At 39.7% G+C, this 17,070-nt stretch overlaps 1 protein-coding gene across 1 annotated transcript; it reads left to right on the top strand.

The window, feature by feature from the left end:
- The first annotated feature begins 9,924 nt into the window (after positions 1 to 9,924).
- Positions 9,925 to 16,020, top strand: LOC145876281 (uncharacterized). The gene is made up of 2 exons (XM_082972070.1): positions 9,925 to 10,495; positions 13,468 to 16,020. Exons 1-2 carry the CDS (start codon positions 10,138 to 10,140, stop codon positions 14,352 to 14,354), a joined length of 1,245 nt encoding a protein of 414 aa, XP_082828196.1. The 5' UTR covers positions 9,925 to 10,137; the 3' UTR covers positions 14,355 to 16,020.
- The last annotated feature ends 1,050 nt before the right edge of the window (positions 16,021 to 17,070 follow it).

The raw sequence follows: 17,070 nt of genomic DNA, 5'->3' as shown, positions 1-17,070 counted from the left end.
AAAGGTGATGCCAACAGCGTAGCCATGATGTTGTACAACAATTGACATCTGTAATGAATGTTAGAATTATTTGACAATTGTCTTAAAATGAGCAAGAATAGTCATATTTTGTCTTGTTTTCACATTCGTAGTAACATTACGATTGTAGGCTAGAAATAAGTTATTAAAGTTGATGAAACTCTAAGCAGTGTGCCAGACTACTTTTGGTCTCCAATATAGGCCCCTTTCTGTGTTTGCTAAAATTGCGGCACGAGGGCGATGCACATGCAATTTTGTTGTAGAAACCGATAGTTATGGATGTACTATATCTGGTAATGAGGAAACCACTAGTTATGGATGTAGTATATCTGGTAATGAGGAAACCACTAGTTATGGATGTAGTATATCTGGTAATGAGGAAACCACTAGTTATGGATGTAGTATATCTGGTAATGAGGAAACCACTAGTTATGGATGTAGTATATCTGGTAATGAGGAAACCACTAGTTATGGATGTAGTATATCTGGTAATGAGGAAACCACTAGTTATGGATGTAGTATATCTGGTAATGAGGAAACCACTAGTTATGGATGTAGTATATCTGGTAATGAGGAAACCACTAGTTATGGATGTAGTATATCTGCTAATGAGGAAACCACTAGTTATGGATGTAGTATATCTGCTAATGAGGAAACCACTAGTTATGGATGTAGTATATCTGGTAATGAGGAGACCACTAGTTATGGATGTAGTATATCTGGTAATGAGGAAACCACTAGTTATGGATGTAGTATATCTGCCTGGAGCAAAAATGGTGAGCAAAGATTTTAGTTTTTCACAATGTATTCTGAAAGTGAATGGGGGAAACTCAGGGGAGTAACCTCCATTTCCAGGTTGATGATGAGTTCATTTCACACTACTTTGGATTATAATTGTAAGACTCATTTGAATCTCCTGCTTAATATGTTTGTGTTATTGTCGCAAATCAACTGCTTTGTACTTAAAAAACACTTCAACCAGTAAAATGCTCTTTGGCTTTTCCATCAGCCTGACAATGAGGGTTTGTACACTCTTTGCCAAATTGGCCCATAACTTCACCTAACAACAAACATACCTATGTAATGAACGAAGAAGCACTTTGGTTGTTGTTGCATGACACACATAGTGTCCTCTAGGACCCATAACAATAACATAGACCTACTGTAGGACCCATAACTTCACCTAAAAACATAGACCTACTGTAGGACCCATAACTTCACCTATTAACAACATAGACCTATTGTAGGACCCATAACTTCACCTAACAACAACATAGACCTACTGTAGGACCCATAACTTCACCTAACAACATAGACCTACTGTAGGACCCATAACTTCACCTAACAACATAGACCTACTGTAGGACCCATAACTTCACCTAACAACATAGACCTACTGTAGGACCCATAACTTCACCTAACAACATATACCTACTGTAGGACCCATAACTTCACCTAACAACATATACCTACTGTAGGACCCATAACTTCACCTAACAATAACATAGACCTACTGTAGGACCCATAACTTCACCTAACAATAACATAGACCTACTGTAGGACCCATAACTTCACCTAACAATAACATAGACCTACTGTAGGACCCATAACTTCACCTAACAATAACATAGACCTACTGTAGGACCCATAACTTCACCTAACAATAACATAGACCTACTGTAGGACCCATCATTTATTTTTTTATTTCACCTTTATTTAACCAGGTAGGCTAGTTGAGAACAAGTTCTCATTTGCAACTGCGACCTGGCCAAGATAAAGCGTAGCAATTCGACACATACAACAACACATGGAATAAACAAAACATACAGTCAATAATACAGTAGAACAAAAGAAAACAAAAAGTCTATATACAGTGAGTGGAAATGAGGTAAGTTAAGACAATAAATAGGCGTGGTGGTGAAGTAATGAAGTAATTACAATATAGCAATTAAACACTGGAATGGTAGATGTGCAGAAGATGAATGTGCAAGTAGAGATACTGGGGTGCAAAGGAGCAAGATAAATAAATAAACACAGTATGGTGATGAGGTAGGTAGATAGATGGGCTGTTTACAGATGGGCTATGTACAGGTGCAGTGATCTGTGAGCTGCTCTGACAGCTGGTGCTTAAAGCTAGTGAGGGAGATATGAGTCTCCAGCTTCAGAGATTTTTGCAGTTCGTTCAAGTCATTGGCAGCAGAGAACTGTAAGGAAAGACGACCAAAGGAGGAATTGGCTTTGGGGGTGACCAGTGAGATATACCTGCTGGAGCGCGTGCTACAGGTGGGTGCTGCTATGGTGACCAGCGAGCTGAGATAAGGGGGGACTTTACCTAGCAGGGTCTTGTAGATGACCTGGAGCCAGTGGGTTTGGCGACGAGTATGAAGCGAGGGCCAGCCAACGAGAGCGTACAGGTCGCAGTGGTGGGTAGTATATGGGGCTTTGGTGACAAAACGGATGGCACTGTGATAGACTGCATCCAGTTTGTTGAGTAGAGTGTTGGAGGCTATTTTATAGATGACATCGCCGAAGTCGAGGATCGGTAGGATGGTCAGTTTTACGAGGGTATGTTTGGCAGCATGAGTGAAGGATGCTTTGTTGTGATATAGGACGCCGATTCTAGATTTAATTTTGGATTGGAGATGCTTAATGTGAGTCTGGAAGGAGAGTTTACAGTCTAACCAGACACCCAGGTATTTGTAGTTGTTCACGTATTCTAAGTCAGAGCCGTCCAGAGTAGTGATGCTGGACGGGCGGGCAGGTGCAGGCAGCGATCGGTTGAATAGCATGCATTTAGTTTTACTTGCGTTTTTTTTTACATAGATGGCAATAAAAGTTACTTTTAGATTTGTATAATTTTCATTTAGATAGAATGTAGATTAATCACAGGCAATGATTTTGAGATACTATTATAAATGAAATGAAACTGTTCCAGTAAAATGTACATATGAAAATCACAACTGGCACACAGATTGGTAGAAATGGTCAGATAACTTGCCACTCAGCTGATGTAAGAAGGGCTATATAAATACATTTGATTTGATGATGGAATATTTGATTATTTTGACTGCCAGAGCGAGTCTACCTCTGAAAATAACATACAGTCCTTGGACCTTGAGGAGTAACGGGGGCAGCAATCAGCAGTAGAAACAATATCAAAGCGTACTCCCTGCCCGTTTCAGTAAAAAGCTGAGGGATGGAGCTGGAGAAATGTAACCATCCATGATATCAACATTATAGTTTTAACCATGTTTTGAGGATATACAGTGTTTGTTAATATTTCCTGACAAACATTGGAGTAAAAAAATGCTTATATTTTGGGTTCTGATGGGGTACGACAGTTGAACTAAGCTCATGAGGCATTTATAAGTGATTTCTTCAAGAAACAGATGGGTACATATCATTAATGTATAAGTCCCCAAATGGATGTAACAACTGCTGATTGCCCCTTTAAGAGAACATCTTGGGCTAATCTAATAGGAGATATTGAGGACTACAGTATTTCAGGCATTGTCATTGGATGCATTTGATCAATTGTTAACGTTTTGTTGATGGTCCACTCTTGATGTTCTACACGTTACAGTGTAGCTTCAGCCATTCCTACAGAACAACATTAAAGTGTAGAACCCCTTTACTGCATATTGGTTCAACGACTGCAGAGACGGTACTTACTGGTGTTAAACAGATCTCCAACCTCCTCTTCTTCCTCCAATGTGACAGTCATCTCCCCCTCCTCCTCTTTCACTCCAAAAACTGAATCCTCCTCTTTCTCTTCCTCCTCTTCTTTTACAGTAACATCCTCCTCCTCTTTCACTCTGAACGCGTCTTCCTCTTCTTTCACTGTAACGTCTTTCTCTTCTTCTTTCACTGTAACAGCCTCACCCTCTACTTGTTTTTGTATTGTAACAGCCTCCTCTTCCTCCTCCTCCTCCTCCTTCACTAGAGCTTCTTTCTCCGTCCAGCAGACCTCCTCTTCTTTATCAGGAGGTGAGTAGCTTAGTGAACTCATGGTCGGGGATGTTAGCTAGTTAGCATTAGCGACTAGCCTAGTTCTAAGCTAACTTAGCAAACCAGCTAGCTTACAAACAACGTAAATATATAATTAAATGGGTCAACAAATACATACGACAGAAGTGTGTTTAATACACAGCGACTAATATACACCAAACCAGTGTAAAGAGCGTGAATGTTGTAGCTATGTTTGTTAGAAAGCTACCGAGGTGTCTGACTAGCTGTTGTTGTTGAAGGAGCGTCCCGTCCACTAGATTATACGTCACACTGGCAGCATCGCCTGAACCTAAAAGACGCACATCGCCATCTGCTGACTGGACGAAGCAACGCAGTTGAGGAACCAAACGTTTATTTTTCATTTATTTCAGAAAAGTTTAATATTATATTAAGTCGTTCAAAGAGAAGCATGTGTTGATTGATTTGTGTTTAATGAGTGAGAATTTAAAACCAACTTTACACCCACTACATATTTGCATTGAACCATACTTCTGACATGGATCATTTTGATCCCAGAGGCATATCTTTTATCATAGCCAAAATGTAGTTTATTCAATTCTTCATGACTTTGTCAATCAACTTGTTCTTAATAAATCTAAATCATGGTTTAGTGTTTCTGTATCAAAATGGACTTTTAACAAATTCAAATCCTTTGGAGTCATTTTGACCCCAGACAAAAGCACCTTTGATAAATAGGACGTTTATTTCAAATCAAAATCACATTTTATTGGTCACATACACATGTTTAGCAGATGTTACTGCGGGTGTAGCGAAATGCTTGTGTTTCTATCTCAGACGGTGCAGTAATATCTAACAAGTAATATCTAACAATTTCACAACATAGACCCAATACACACACATCTAAGTATTTGAATCTAAGTTTCTCTGTAGACATGATCCATCCCACCAGATGGTGGAGGGGCACCTGTATCAGTGGTTTTGACCAGATAGCCGCCTGCAGACACACTGTATAGTGCCTCCCATGTACTCTCCTAAGATTGGACTTTTCTGTACCACGTATCACATGACTGTGTACAAAACTGCCAATGGTAGAAAACTCTACCAGCGGTATACAGTGCATTCGTAAAGTATTCAGACCCCTTCACTTTTCCACATTTTGTTACATTACAGCCTTATTCTAAAATTTAATAATTTTTTCCCCTCATCAATCTACACACAATACCCCATAATGACAAACCAAAAACAGTTTTTTTTTTAAAACATTTTTTCAAATGTATTTACTTGAGTATTCAGACCCTTTGCTATGAGACTCAGAATTGAGCTCAGATGCATCCTGTTTCCATTGATTATCCTTGAGATGTTTCTACAACTTGATTGGAGTCCACCTGCGGTAAATTCAATTGATTAGACATGATTTGGAAAGGCACACACCTGTCTATGTAAGGTCCCACAGTTTACAGTGCATGTCAGAGCAAAAACCAAGCCATGAGGTCCAAAGGAATTGTCCATAGAGCTCTGAGACAGGATTGTGTCGAGAAACAGATCTGGGAAAGGGTACCAAAAACTTTCTTCAGCATTGAAGGTCCCCTTGAACACAGTGGCCTCCATCATTCTTAAATGGAAGAAGTTTGGAACCACCAAGACTCTTCCTAGAGCTGGCTGCCCGGCCAAACTGAGAAATCGTGGGAGAAGGGCCTTGGTCAGGGAGGTGAACAAGAACCCGATGTTCACTCTGACAGAGCTCCAGAGTTACTCTCTGGAGAAGGGAGAACCTTCGAGAAGGACAACCATCTCTGCAGCACTCCACCAATCAGGCCTTAATGTAGCAATGATTCAATTGTCAAAATGTATTTCAATGGACAATTCAGTGAACTGTTCTGTGAAAGGTGTTGGCTAGAGATGACATGCAGGAGCTCGCAGGGATTTGTAGTCTTCCATGTCGTCTACTTTGATGCTAATTAGCTTTTTAGAATCCGAGAGTAAAGAGACACAAATATAGGCAGCAGCTACTCTTCTACTCTTCCTGGGGTTTATTATGGATCCCCATTAGTTCCTGCCAAGGCAGCAGCTACTCTTCCTGGGGTTTATTATGGATCCCCATTAGTTCCTGCCAAGGCAGCAGCTACTCTTCCTGGGGTTTATTATGGATCCCCATTAGTTCCTGCCAAGGCAGCAGCTACTCTTCCTGGGTTTATTATGGATCCCCATTAGTTCCTGTTGCCAAGGCAGCATCTACTCTTCCTGGGGTTTATTATGGATCCCCGTTAGTTCCTGCCAAGGCAGCAGCTACTCTTCCTGGGGTTTATTATGGATCCCCATTAGTTCCTGTCAAGGCAGCAGCTACTCTTCCTGGGGTTTATTATGGATCCCCATTAGTTCCTGCCAAGGCAGCAGCTACTCTTCCTGGGGTTTATTATGGATCCCCATTAGTTCCTGCCAAGGCAGCAGCTACTCTTCCTGGGGTTTATTATGGATCCCCATTAGTTCCTGTCAAGGCAGCAGCTACTCTTCCTGGGGTTTATTATGGATCCCCATTAGTTCCTGCCAAGGCAGCAGCTAGTCTTCCTGGGGTTTATTATGGATCCCCATTAGTTCCTGTCAAGGCAGCAGCTACTCTTCCTGGGGTTTATTATGGATCCCCATTAGTTCCTGTCAAGGCAGCAGCTACTCTTCCTGGGGTTTATTATGGATCCCCATTAGTTCCTGCCAAGGCAGCAGCTACTCTTCCTGGGGTTTATTATGGATCCCCGTTAGTTCCTGCCAAGGCAGCAGCTACTCTTCCTGGGGTTTATTATGGATCCCCATTAGTTCCTGTCAAGGCAGCAGCTACTCTTCCTGGGGTTTATTATGGATCCCCATTATTTCCTGTCAAGGCAGCAGCTACTCTTCCTGGGGTTTATTATGGATCCCCATTATTTCCTGTCAAGGCAGCAGCTACTCTTCCTGGGGTTTATTATGGATCCCCATTAGTTCCTGCCAAGGCAGCAGCTACTCTTCCTGGGGTTTATTATGGATCCCCATTATTTCCTGTCAAGGCAGCAGCTACTCTTCCTAGGGTTTATTATGGATCCCCATTAGTTCCTGTCAAGTAAGAAGTATGGTTAGGGAGCGGGCCAGCCTGCCTGAACCATCCCTTTCAAGCAAAAGGTATAAATGATGGGTTATGAACTAACAGGTATAAATGATGGGTTATGAATTAACAGGTATAAATGATGGGTTATGAACTAACAGGTATAAATGATGGGTTATGAACTAACAGGTATAAATGATGGGTAATGAATTAACAGGTATAAATTATGGGTTATGAATTAACAGGTATAAATGATGGGTTATGAATTAACAGGTATAAATGATGGGTTATGAATTAACAGGTATAAATGATGGGTTATGAATTAACAGGTATAAATGATGGGTTATAAATTAACACATCCCCTGCGAGCCCAGGCATTTCAATACATTCAGGATTTCTTACGGTCCATGTGCAATGTATATGGTTATCTCTGTCTCTCTCTCCATCTCTTCTTTAACAAGCAGCCATGTTGTTGTCATTCCACTAGGGACCTGTTTTCAGCATTTTAAGTCTCCAGTCAATAACCGGTGCACTGGAAATATCCCTCAACACCCTTTACACATGTACTGCACTGGGATTATCCCTCTACACATGTACTGCACTGGAAATATCCCTCAACACCCTTTACACATGTACTGCACTGGGATTATCCCTCTACACCCTTTACACATGTACTGCACTGGAATAATCCCTCAACACCCTTTACACATGTACTGCACTGGGATTATCCCTCTACACCCTTTACACATGTACTGTACTGGGATTATCCCTCAACACCCTTTACACATGTACTGCACTGGAAATATCCCTCTACACCCTTTACACATGTACTGCACTGGAATTATCCCTCAACACCCTTTACACATGTACTGCACTGGAAATATCCCTCTACACCCTTTACACATGTACTGCACTGGAATTATCCCTCAATACCCTTTACACATGTACTGCACTGGAATTATCCCTCAATACCCTTTACACATGTACTGCACTGGAATTATCCTTCTACACATGTACTGCACTGGAATTATCCTTCTACACATGTACTGTACTGGAAATATCCCTCAACACCCTTTACACATGTACTGCACTGGGATTATCCCTCAACACCCTTTACACATGTACTGCACTGGGATTATCCCTCTACACATGTACTGCACTGGAATTATCCCTCTACACCCTTTACACATGTACTGTACTGGAAATATCCCTCAACACCCTTTACACATGTACTGCACTGGGATTATCCCTCTACACCCTTTACACATGTACTGCACTGGGATTATCCCTCTACACCCTTTACACATGTACTGCACTGGGATTATCCCTCTACACCCTTTACACATGTACTGCACTGGAATTATCCCTCAACACCCTTTACACATGTACTGCACTGGGATTATCCCTCTACACCCTCTACACATGTACTGTACTGGGATTATCCCTCTACACCCTTTACACATGTACTGCACTGGAATTATCCCTTTACACATGTACTGCACTGGAATTATCCTTTTACACATGTACTGCACTGGGATTATCCCTCTACACCCTTTACACATGTACTGTACTGGAATTATCCCTTTACAGTTAGAAGCACTCCCTTTAAGAGTGTGCTCCTAATCTCAGCTCGTTACCTGTATAAAAGACACCTGGGAGCCAGAAATCTTTCTGATTGAGAGGGGGTCAAATACTTATTTCCCTCACTAAAATGCAAATCAATTTATAACATTTTTGACATGCATTTTTCTGGATTTTTTGTTGTTGTTATTCTGTCTCTCACTGTTCAAATAAACCTACTATTAAAATTATAGACTGATTATTTCTTTGTAAGTGGGCAAATGTACAAAATCAGCAGGGGATCAAATACTTTTTCCCCCCACTGTACATCTACATGATGTATTGTTACACCATGTAGGAGCAGTATAGACCTAGTCTGTTCATTATATACATCTACATGATGTATTGTTACACCAAAAAAAAGGGAAATTATATTATTTTATACTAATACAATTGCTCAGAGAAAGAGATTTAGTTTAACATGTAATTCTCAAAAGGCAGGGGTCTGAATTATTGCTACCCATGTTTTCAATACTCCAGCACTCTCCCCTTGGGAGGATAATGACACTGAAATGTTTTATGAGATTAGAGAACACATTGGGTGGTATCTTAGACCATTCCTCCATACAGAATCTCTCCAGGTCTCCTGTCTTATGGACTGCCCTGTTCAATTCAAACCACAGGTTTTCAATGGAGTTCAAGTCCGAAGACTGAGATGGCCATTGAAAATGTTGATTTTGTGCCCAATTAACCATTTCTTTGTTTTGCTGGAAGATCCTCTTATGGCCAAGTTTCAGCCTCCTAGCAGAGAGGTAACCAGGTTTTGGGCTAAAATATCCTGGTAGTGGTTAAAGTTGATTTATTTGATACATTTTTGCTCATCTTTATCAAGGGTATTAATAACTAGGTGCTTATTTTGATATCTTGTTTTTTGACTGAGTCAAACAGGGACATTGATCTGATTAACACCAGTAAATACAGTGAGTACCATCTTATAAAACAGGGACATTGATCTGATTAACACCAGTAAATACAGTGGAGTAGATGTAGAGTTTGTTTTAAATTCTCATAAAAAACGGAATTAATCAAAAAGCACTTGTTGCTTTTTGTACGTGTTGATATAATATTAATATTTAATGGAGAGAAAAAAACGTTTCCCTAAACTGCTTTATAATATTATAATTCAATGAAGAATAAAAATAGTTTTCCCTCCTCAACTGCGTTTCCTCCCTCCAGACAGCAGATGGCGATATGTGTCTTTCAGGCGATGTTTCTAGTGTGACGTATAATCTAGTGGACGGAACGCTTCTTCAACAACTGCAGCCACCTCGGTAGCTCGCTAGCTGACAAAGTCGGAACATTCAAGTTCTTTAGACACTTTCCTGGTTTAATTGTAACTGTGATTTAGACATACTTATATGTAAACAACTAGCTACCCCATTTAATTTCATATTTACGTTGTAAGTCAACTAGCTGGCTGGTTAAGTTAGCACTAGCCTAGCTAGCTAACATCCCCGACCATGCGCTCACTAAGCTACTCTCCTCCTGCTAAAGAAGAGGTCTGTTGGACGGAGAAAGAAGCTCTGGGGCTGAACGTTGTCGTGAAAGAGGAGAAGGAAGAGGAGGATGTCACAGTAAAACAAGAAGTAGAGGGTGAGGCTGTTACAGTGAAAGAAGAAGAGAAAGACGTTACAGAGAAAGAAGAGGAAGACGCGTTCAGAGTGAAAGAGGAGGAGGATGTTACAGTAAAAGAAGAGGAGGAAGTGAAAGAAAATGAAGACGTTTTTGGAATGAAGGATGAAGAGGGGGAGATTACTGTCACATTAGAGGAGGACGAAGAAGAGAAGACTGGAGATCTGATTAACATTAGTAAATACAGTGAGTACTATCTAATAAAACAGGGACATTGATCTGATTAACACCAGTAAATACAGTGAGTACTATCTAATAAAACAGGGACATTGATCTGATTAACACCAGTAAATACAGTGAGGACTATCTAATAAAACAGGGACATTGATCTGATTAACACCAGTAAATACAGTGAGTACTATCTAATAAAACAGGGACATTGATCTGGTTAACACCAGTAAATACAGTGAGTACTATCTAATAAAACAGGGACATTGATCTGATTAACACCAGTAAATACAGTGAGTACTATCTAATAAAACAGGGACATTGATCTGATTAACACCAGTAAATACAGTGAGTACTATCTAATAAAACAGGGACATTGATCTGATTAACACCAGTAAATACAGTGAGTACTATCTAATAAAACAGGGACATTGATCTGATTAACACCAGTAAATACAGTGAGTACTATCTAATAAAACAGGGACATTGATCTGATTAACACCAGTAAATACAGTGAGTACTATCTAATAAAACAGGGACATTGATCTGATTAACACCAGTAAATACAGTGAGTACTATCTAATAAAACAGGGACATTGATCTGATTAACACCAGTAAATACAGTGAGTACTATCTAATAAAACAGGGACATTGATCTGATTAACACCAGTAAATACAGTGAGTAATATCTGATAAAAGAGGGACACAATCTCTGCAGTTGTTGAACTAATGTGTGATTTTAAAAGGGCATTCTACACTTGAATATGTTGTTGTACTGTATGAATTGTTCATGACGTCCTTTCCTGTTGAAAAGTGATATAAATACAGTAAAGTATAAACACACTAATGGGAAACAAATAAATGTTTTGGGCAAAATAGTGCTTTTTTAGACAACTGCAAACTAGAAGGAGTGAGTGATGTCATAGTAAGGCCTTCAAGGAGTTGGCTTGATGGGAAGTCGTGATGTCATCCAATAGGAGGCTGATCTTCATGTGAATATTCATTATTCTTTTTAAAATCCTTCCTGTTCTGTCAAGTTGGTTGTTGATCATTGCTAGAAAGCCATTTTCAAGTCTTGCCATTGACTTTCAAGATGATTTAAGTCCAAACTGTAACTAGGCCACTCAGGAACATTCAATGTCATCTTGGTAAGCTCCTCCAGTGTAGATTTGGCCTTGTGGTTTAGGTTATTGTCCTGTTAGGACGTTTTTTTGTATTCAGATCTCTGAAATGCTCTCTACCTACGTAACATTTAGTGTCTCCTTATGTTACGCTGGGAAAACAGTTTTCATGGGCACAGAAATCCTAAATAATTTCAGAGTTTGCTAAATCCAATGGTTCTAACCGAGAGTCACCTTAACTTTATTGACAACACCCAAATAGATTCTGTCATTAACGTCGTTCTTCAATAATTACACATAATACTTAATACTGTAGCTGTTTAGTTACAGTCACATGTTCAACTATCATCAGCTGATCCAGGAAATCATTTTCTGAATGACAGTCACATGACAAACATCACGACATGCAACAACAACCAAAGTGCTTCTTCATTCATTACTCTGGTAAAGACAGTTATGCCGTGCTCCACGTTGGATCCAACATCCCAAACAAATCGATGTTTATAATGTGTTACTGTCTGGCTGATTTACAGTAGGGTCTCATTACTCTGTTTGTGCACAGAGATACTTAGCTCATAATGTGTAGAGAACTGTTCCTTGATGGATAGGCTATTGTTCAACACACAGAGCTATTTTCCTTTATTCAGGACATTTTGAATGACAACACATTACAGAGTAGCCTAGTGGGATTATTCACAAAATTATCTGGTGATCAGGTTATGAAATGTCATGACAAAGACATGTTAGTTTCCATGTTTCACCTGAAATATAAAATTATATATAGTCTTAGGTGAAGTAGGTCTATGTTGTTGTTAGGTGAAGTTATGGGTCCTACAGTAGGTCTATGTTGTTAGGTGAAGTTATGGGTCTTACAGTTGGTCTATGTTATTGTTAGGTGAAGTTATGGGCCAATTTGTTAAACACTTAGTGTACAAACCCTCATTGTCAGGCTGATGTTAAAGCTAGCCAAAGAGCATTTTACTGGTTGAAGTGTTTTTTAAGTATAAATCAGTTGATATGCGACAATAACACAAACATATTAAGTAGGTGATTCAAGCGAGTCTTACAATTATAATCCATATTTAATGTGAAATGCACTCATAAGCAACCTGTAAATGGAGGCTATATTTGCTGTCAGCCTATGAGAACTCCCCTGAGTTTTCCCCCACGGTGGTGAATTAGTGAATAGACACAGAGCTTAATGTGAGTTTCCTTGAGTAGCACTCCTGATCTTGTGCTGTAATATTCAGAATACATTGTGAAAACTAAAATCTTTGCTCACTATTTTTTGCTCCAGGCAGATATACTACATCCATAACTAGTGGTTTCCTCATTACCAGATACACTATATCCATAACTAGTGGTTTCCTCATTACCAGATATACTACATCCATAACTAGTGGTTTCCTCATTAGCAGATATACTACATCCATAACTAGTGGTTTCCTCATTACCAGATATACTACATCCATAACTAGTGGTTTCCTCATTACCAGATATACTACATCCATAACTAGTGGTTTCCTCATTAGCAGGGAAGTGTTTCTGCAATCATTTTTGTGTGCGCATTGACCTCGTGTCGCAATTTTAGCAAACACAGAAAGGGGCCAATATTGGAGACCAAAAGTCATCTGGCACACTGCTTAGAGTTTCAACAACTTTAAAAACTTTTCTAGTTTCTACTAATGTGAAAACAAGACAAAATATGATTGTTGCTAAGTTGACTGTCTTAATTGTCAAATATTTTAACAGACGTCAATTGTTGTACAACTTCATGGGTATGCTCTGGGCATCACCTTTTACCTCAAATAAACAGTGGATTTCTGCTGTTGTGGACCTTTAACCATCTGCCTGACTTTGTTCTCACAGGAGAGAGACGGGACTATTGGGATCCTGGGGAGCCTCAACAACCTCATGATGCTGACGAGGCAGAGAAGAGTCTCTCCAGATCAGAACTCCTCAAGAAACACCAGCGAGTTCACACAGGAGAGAAATCTCACTGCTGCTCTGACTGTGCGAAAATATTCAACTCTTCACTAGGCCTTAAAATACATCAAAGAATTCACACTGGAGAGAAATCTTATGGCTGTGATCAATGTGGGAAGAGTTTTATTCGGCTACAAACTCTGAAATCACACCAGAGGATACACACTGGAGAGAAACCTTTTGGCTGTGATCAATGTGGGAAGGGTTTTACTCAGCTAAGCAACCGGATAGTACACCAGCGGACACACACAGGAGATAAACCTTATAGCTGTAGTCAATGTGGGAAGGGTTTTACTCAGCTAAACAGCCTGATAGTACACCAGCGGACACACACAGGAGATAAACCTTATGGCTGTAATCAATGTGGGAAAAGTTTTACGACATCTAGCTATCTAACTATACACAAGAGAACACACACAGGAGAGAAACCATATAGCTGTAATCAATGTGGGAAGAGTTTTACTCAGCTAAACAGCCTGATAGTACACCAGCGGACACACACAGGAGATAAACCTTATGTCTGTGATCAATGTGTAAAGAGTTTTAGTACGTTTGGCTGTCTGACGGCACACCAGAGGGCACACACAGGAGAGAAACCTTATAGCTGTGATCAGTGTGGGAAGAGTTTTACTACATCTAGCTGTCTAACTAAACACCAGAGAACACACACAGGACAGAAACCTTATAGCTGTGATCAGTGTGGGAAGAGATACTCTGATAAAAGATCTCTGATCAAACATCAGAAACTACATGAAGGAGTTGGTTCATGATATCAGTGAAATAATGTCACAATGTAGAATGTTTTAACATTGTAGTAGGAGTATTTTAATAACGTCACAATGTAGAACCCTAAACGTTTGTCCCCTGTTCTATTGATTTCAACATGATATGGATATTAGCCTCAGGGGAAAAATCCAGGCTCTGAAATGGAAGAGTTACTATTTATGTGATTTAACAAAAAGTGACTAACAAAAAAAGAGTTCTGTTACACTTACCATGTTGGTGACCCACTGGAATCACAATGCAACACTTCAAAATGTAGCTAGCTGTTTTCTACAAATTGTACTCTAACCAGTGATGTACACATTATTCCCATATTCCATGTGGTTTTTGAGCTGTTAGTTTTAACAGGACGTGCAACCTCATCTCCCTCCTCTCGCACAATTGATTTCAACATGATATCGATGAGTGATGACAAATAAGTGTTGTGTTCCTTTGTTCAGCGACCCCTAAATTTAAATGCATCACTGTTGCCCTGCTTTTAGAATATCAGGGTTAATTCTCAGATGTGCCAACCCAAGTGTACTAGAGCATGACATTGGGGACTGGGCCCCGATCCAACAACATGCCTATCTAGTGAACACTGAAAAGAGAGAGAAGCTCTGCAATGAGGTGGAAAGTTACTACGGATATTGCAGGAGTTTCCTCTTGAAATCAGACATGTCTGTGGTCAGGACAACTTGGTTGCTGATTGTCTCAAGGGTGGGCAGTCAAAAAGATTTGTGTTTTGCGTTTAGCTAGTGCGTTGCAATGGATCACAATTTATTATGACTGCATGTTTTTCTGTATTGGAGATGAGTTTTGTTTGGGCTCGTTCCAAGGGGACGAGAGTTCTAGAAGCTAGTGAGTTTTAGGAAGACGAGAGTTCTAGAAGCTAGTGAGTTTTAGGAAGACGAGAGTTCTAGAAGCTAGTGAGTTTTAGGAAGACGAGAGTTCTAGAAGCTAGTGAGTTTTAGGAAGACGAGTGTTCTAGAAGCTAGTGGGATTTAGAAAGACGAGAGTTCTAGAAGCTAGTGAGTTTTAGGAAGACGAGAGTTCTAGAATCTAGTGAGTTTTAGGAAGACGAGAGTTCTAGAAGCTAGTGAGTTTTAGGAAGACGAGAGTTCTAGAAGCTAGTGAGTTTTAGGAAGACGAGAGTTCTAGAAGCTAGTGAGTTTTAGGATTCTATAGAAAGAAAAAGGAGAAAAAAATAATACGATTGTATATTATTATTTAGAAATACGTGTTTTTAATTGTTGACATCCAGTGGACACCATGTTTATATTGTAGAAGGGAAGCATTTTTGTTGATTTTAATATGAAATGTAAGTTGTTTTCTGTTGGTGGTGAGCAAACTTGTCCATCAAAAATATAGGATATATTTGTTGTCTTAAGGGGTAAGGTGTTACAGGCTTTGGTTTTTCCATTTATGTTTTGAGGTTGGACTTTAGCTCGTTAGCCCGTCTAACTCGTTAGCACGTACAGCTCGTTAGCACATCTAGCTCGTCAGCACGTCTAGCTCGTTAGCCCGTCTAGCTCGTTAGCAGGTATAGCTCGTTAGCAGGTCTAGCTCGTTAGCACGTACAGCTCGTTAGCACATCTAGCTCGTCAGCACGTCTAGCTCGTTAGCCCGTCTAGCTCGTTAGCAGGTATAGCTCGTTAGCAGGTCTAGCTCGTTAGCACGTACAGCTCGTTAGCACATCTAGCTCGTCAGCACGTCTAGCTCGTTAGCCCGTCTAGCTCGTTAGCACGTCTAGCTCGTTAGCCCGTCTAGCTCGTTAGCACGTAGGACGCACTGATTGGTGTCACCTCAGTTAGTCAATGTGTTACACCTGTGCTGGCTTGTCCATCTCGTTATGGTTGAATATAACATCCAATTGTTAATATTGTAATCAATTAATTTTCCTTAGAATGCTCATTAGTCTTTCAGTTGTTATTCTTCATTTTTTTTATCCTCTTATGTTTGTGGTAAATATTGCTGTTTATTTTCATTGTTTTTTTGTTTTCTTTTCCCTGTGAAGCCATTGTGTTTCATCCATGTCTGAAATATGCTGTATAAATAAAGCTTGATTTGAACATATAAAACTAATGAACCCAATGACTGACAATCAACAGACTTTTGCAAAACTAATGAACAAATATGTGCAAAAGCAACACGTATCTTGGTCCATCTTAGTATGAAAAACAGTATAAATTCAGTATATCTTCCACTATGTCAAAATAGTGCTGGTATGTAAGTTTAGTATCACTTTTCAACCAACCCAGTTCATTTGTTGAAAATGAAAAATGTTGAAATCAACAATATGTTAAAGGATTCTACAACTGGAAACTGAAACAAACAATTGGATCAAACAGATCAATCCTACTGGACATTGGGTTTGATTCAGACCCTGCCAGCATGGCCAGAGATGTAACTTATAACCACAGAAACAACACAGACCTTTCATGCCTAAAAACACCTAAGTTTTAGATTTACTGCCATGGTCTAGTATGTCACTGCATCAGACACCATTCACAATGCTGGCTGAGGTACGAATAAAACATGACATATTATTTCCTAACCATTCACAATGCTGGCTGAGGTACTAGTAAAACATGACATATTATTTCTTAACCATTCACAATGCTGGCTGAGGTACGAGTAAAACATGACATATTATTTCCTAACCATTCACAATGCTGGCTGAGGTACGAATAAAACATGACATATTATTTCCTAACCATTCAC

The sequence above is a fragment of the Salmo salar genome, unplaced genomic scaffold (assembly GCF_965601325.2).
Source record: "Salmo salar unplaced genomic scaffold, fSalSal1 ptg000536l, whole genome shotgun sequence".
Classification (NCBI taxonomy): domain Eukaryota; kingdom Metazoa; phylum Chordata; class Actinopteri; order Salmoniformes; family Salmonidae; genus Salmo; species Salmo salar.
Note: the sequence above shows the minus strand (reverse complement) of the source record. Positions and strands in the feature narration are given on the sequence as shown.